General features: G+C 35.2%; 1 protein-coding gene across 1 annotated transcript in view; it reads left to right on the top strand.

Annotated features, from left to right (window-relative positions):
* LOC107562708 (pre-mRNA-splicing factor CWC22 homolog) overlaps positions 1–3927 on the top strand; it is a 46627-nt gene that overhangs the window by 5363 nt on the left and 37337 nt on the right. The window contains exon 2 of the mRNA XM_016247399.1: positions 1276–1375. Coding sequence (XP_016102885.1) covers positions 1276–1375 — 100 coding nt within the window. The remainder of the gene's footprint in view (positions 1–1275; positions 1376–3927) is intronic.

Below are 3927 nucleotides of genomic sequence, written 5' to 3'. Positions count from 1 at the left end.
AAGTTGATGTATTCCCTCAGCGACCAGCACAGATTAGCTCTAGGCATGACGAAGCGGATATCGTCCTCTTTTGGAAGACCAAACAAAGTAGTTTCGCTTTCACAACTAAGCACACAGCGCCTTCACGACATGGCTGCAGCGTCAACAATACTACAGTGAGAATAAAAGGTACGCCTTCTTTCTTTGCGTGAACATTTGGGAGGCGTTATGCAAATCTTCCCACATAGTGAGGTAGATATGTGGGGGCGTGTTAGAACGACCCGTTTTTGGTAGGGGTGGCTGACTCTGAACTTTTATAAAGAATATCTCTTTGGATTTGAGACTTTAGTCTTTGCAACTTTACAGATCTTCTTTATGCACCAAGAGCTTGTAACACTCCAAAGAGAAAGGAAAAATTTTAATCGCATCATATGACCCCTTTAAATGATTGCAATGCGGTCAACTTCCAAAAATGTAGTAAAAACTGTAGTGATACTTCAGCAAAAAATGAAAATAGTCATTTATTGTTCCAATTCTGAATGGCTTCTGTTGAACACAAAAATATATATTTGGAAGAATATGGGTAACCAAAGCAGTTTCTGATTCCCTTTGACATTCCATAGTATTTTTTTTGTCCATAGCCATACTATGGAAACCAGTGGGGACCAGAAACGAATCTAATTATATCTAATATTTAAAGTTTATTTTTTGGTTAAACTGTCCCCTTTAAGTCAAAAGGCCTCTCTCCCCATCTCCTCTGAATATTATGGTTAAAAAATGTACTTACAATTTTAGAACTTCAACTTAAAATTATTTTTAGTTAAGGCAGCATTTCTCATTTTTATTTGAGTTTAAGGTTTTCATCTACTATTTTATTTTATTTCAGCTTTATCAGTAGAATAATCGTTTGTGCAATAATTGTCCATTTTCTTTTTAAATAGAAGTGTAAATCCAGTCCAATATATTTTCCCAGCAGCTCAAACCTCATTCAGAGGTAGTCTTCAGAGACCCTCGACTCAAATCCTATCACAGGTGGTCACTGGAGACATAATTGACATGCATGTCAATAAGATGTAAACGCATCTTTTTCACTTGTCCGATCACCTGAGACAGTTGTACAAGGTATAAACACATTTTTTGGGCTTTATTTAAAAATCCATTCCTCTGCCTTTGGCCTTCTTTTTTAGCACACTGTTCTCATCTCACGGCACACACTCGTACTGTTAGACCCACTGTACTTGTGCTTTGTTACAGCCCTAGTGTGCTCTTACTCTGTGTCCTCTCTCTGCCTTCCAGCCTCCCAGCCCAGGAGAAATGGAGCAGCGTGAGAGAAAGGCCAGCACAAGTTCATCTGAGGATAGAGACAGTGATGGAAATGACCGCAGGAGGGTTGTTGGTAAGTTTGTCCTTTGATTTAAAAAAAACAAACTAAAAATTTATATTGCATTATAACAGTAGTCACATAATATTGAAAATCATTGTGAATAATCTTAAATCACATTTTGCCATTGATTGTTGCAGGGAAAGTTCACCACAAAATGATAATTTACTCAATTTTATAATGTTGTGGAGCACAAAAGATATTTTGAAGAATAGCATTTCTAATGACAGTCATTGTGGTCCACTGACTTTCAGTGTATTGACTTATCTTTTTTTTTTTTCTTTTTTTATGACTAAACATATTTACAATGTTTTTAATTTGTTCTACTGTAGCTCTCATACTGGTGCATTTTCCCTCAATTTTACCTATTAATTATTAGGGGTGGAAATCACCAGAGGCCTCACGATACGATAATATCACGATACTTGTGTCATGATACAGTATTATTGCGATTTTAAATATATTGCGATATTCTGCGATATATTGCAGTTTATTACCTTTTTCCAACTTCAAATTATGTCCCCAAAGGAAAACTTTGACAACATCTGTTTTAACAAAAAAAAACATTTCTCAGTTTGTTTATCTCACTTCAGTTTTATTGTTGCAGTGCAAAATGGGATTGTCAAGCAGACAAACTGACCAACACTTTCATGAAAACCTGTCATAAATGTTGTATGCACCTGGCAAACTCAACTATTTGTATTACAGTCTAATCTAATCCACCTTAATTAAATGTAAACAGGTATGCACTGCTGTGCTACTACAGGTATTTTGAACAGTGCAACTTGAAATTGTACTAAAAAGTTGTGCAGACCCTTCAGCAATTGGGGCATTTGAAAGTAAATTACTGTTAAATTTAAATTAAATTAAATAAAACATGTAGTCTTACATCTAGGGATGCACCAAAATGAAAATTCTTGGCCGAAACGGAAACCGAAAATTCTGGATGCACTTGGCCGAAAACCGAAAATGCTTTGTAATGTTTATTTAGTATTTTATTAAATAATATAAAGCAAATTTGGAAGACTTTTTAAATTTAACTCCATTTTAATGATACTGAATAAAAAAAAAACACAATCCAATAAAATAACCACACTTTTACTGAAAGTAACACAATAAAACTGGACAGAATTGATATTAATATTGGTAACACTTTACAATAAGGTTCATTAGTTAACTGCTTTAGTTAATGAACTAAGAATGAACAATAGTTCTTCAGCATTTACTAATCTTAGTTCATGTTCATTTCAACATTTACTAATGCATTATTAAAATCAACAGTTGTGCTTGTTAATAGTTAATTCACTTTGAATTAACATGAACTAACAGTGAATAACTGTATTCTCATTAACTAACATTAAGACAGATTAATAAATACTATAATAATTGTATTGTTCATTGTTCGTTCATGAAAGTTAATACATTAACTAATGGAACCTTATTGAAAAGTGTTACCTTAGTATTAAATATCAAAATATTATTTTATTCACTTCTATGTAACATAATCAGATATAAGTTGTTGTTTGTTTGTTTTTTTGACTAATCCAAATAATGTATAGTCCTACAAAGCTATTATTATCAGAACATATGAGCAGAGCATCTCAGGCAACTCTGGTGAGATAGAATTTGCAAGGAAATAAATGTATGTGTGTGTTATGAGTTTTTCCAGTACCGATTAACGTCAGAGCTTATCGATACTCCGGTCTTTCATAATTTAGCCCCGGGTCCGATTAAATACCGGGTTTCGGTAACCATCCCTACACATAAGCCTGCATGTTTCCTCACAGCTGAGACCTACTTCCAACATTTCCTAAGTCAGCACAAGGACGAACACAGTGACCGAGCAATGCTTCACTGTAGATGCACCTGTTGTGGGTGAACACAAGGCAAACAAAAGGCTTGTTTCTAACAACTATGAGGAATAAAATATTTTTTTTTTGTCAGACTGTAAAATTAGGATTCATTGTGATTCTTTTTTTTAGTTCCAGCCAGGCATTTTGAACAACTGCAGTTGAATCTGACTTGAAATACCTTTAATATTATAGGTCAGTCAATATTTCAGTCAGTAGTTTTTCAGTTTAAGTCTAAAAGGAAATAGTTGTATTTTTCCATGTGTGTAGTGTGAATAAAACAGTGAATCGAAAGCAAATGTATATATCATGACGGTCTTGGATGCAAGTCTTCCTTTAATCCTTTAATATGTATGTCCCTCAGGTGGCTCCTAAATCAACCTTGTACGGCAATGTCAAGTCAGTAATCAGTGTTTTCCCATTTTCCCATGTATCTCAGGGCTCATCTGCATCTGGCCTCAGTGTAGCGCTGCGGACACGTATAACCTTGTTGCTCATGCCTGTTTATCTGATCTATTGCTCCCTGGTCTCTCTAGAGCTCATCACCAACAGTCTCACTTCAGTAGCTCTCATAGTCGGTGTTATCATCCATAAAATGCTTTCAATCATCCGTTCTGCTGAGCTGTTGCAAATCCGAAATCTGACCCAGTGAAAACCGGCACAAGTCTTCTGTCTCCTGACACCTGCACAAGGATACTTGACCACACATGGGTCTAA

The sequence above is a fragment of the Sinocyclocheilus grahami genome, unplaced genomic scaffold, assembly GCF_001515645.1.
Source record: "Sinocyclocheilus grahami isolate Dianchi unplaced genomic scaffold, SAMN03320097.WGS_v1.1 scaffold834.1, whole genome shotgun sequence".
NCBI lineage: Eukaryota > Metazoa > Chordata > Actinopteri > Cypriniformes > Cyprinidae > Sinocyclocheilus > Sinocyclocheilus grahami.
The sequence above is the reverse complement of the archived record's forward strand: the minus strand, read 5'-3'. Positions and strand labels throughout refer to the sequence as shown.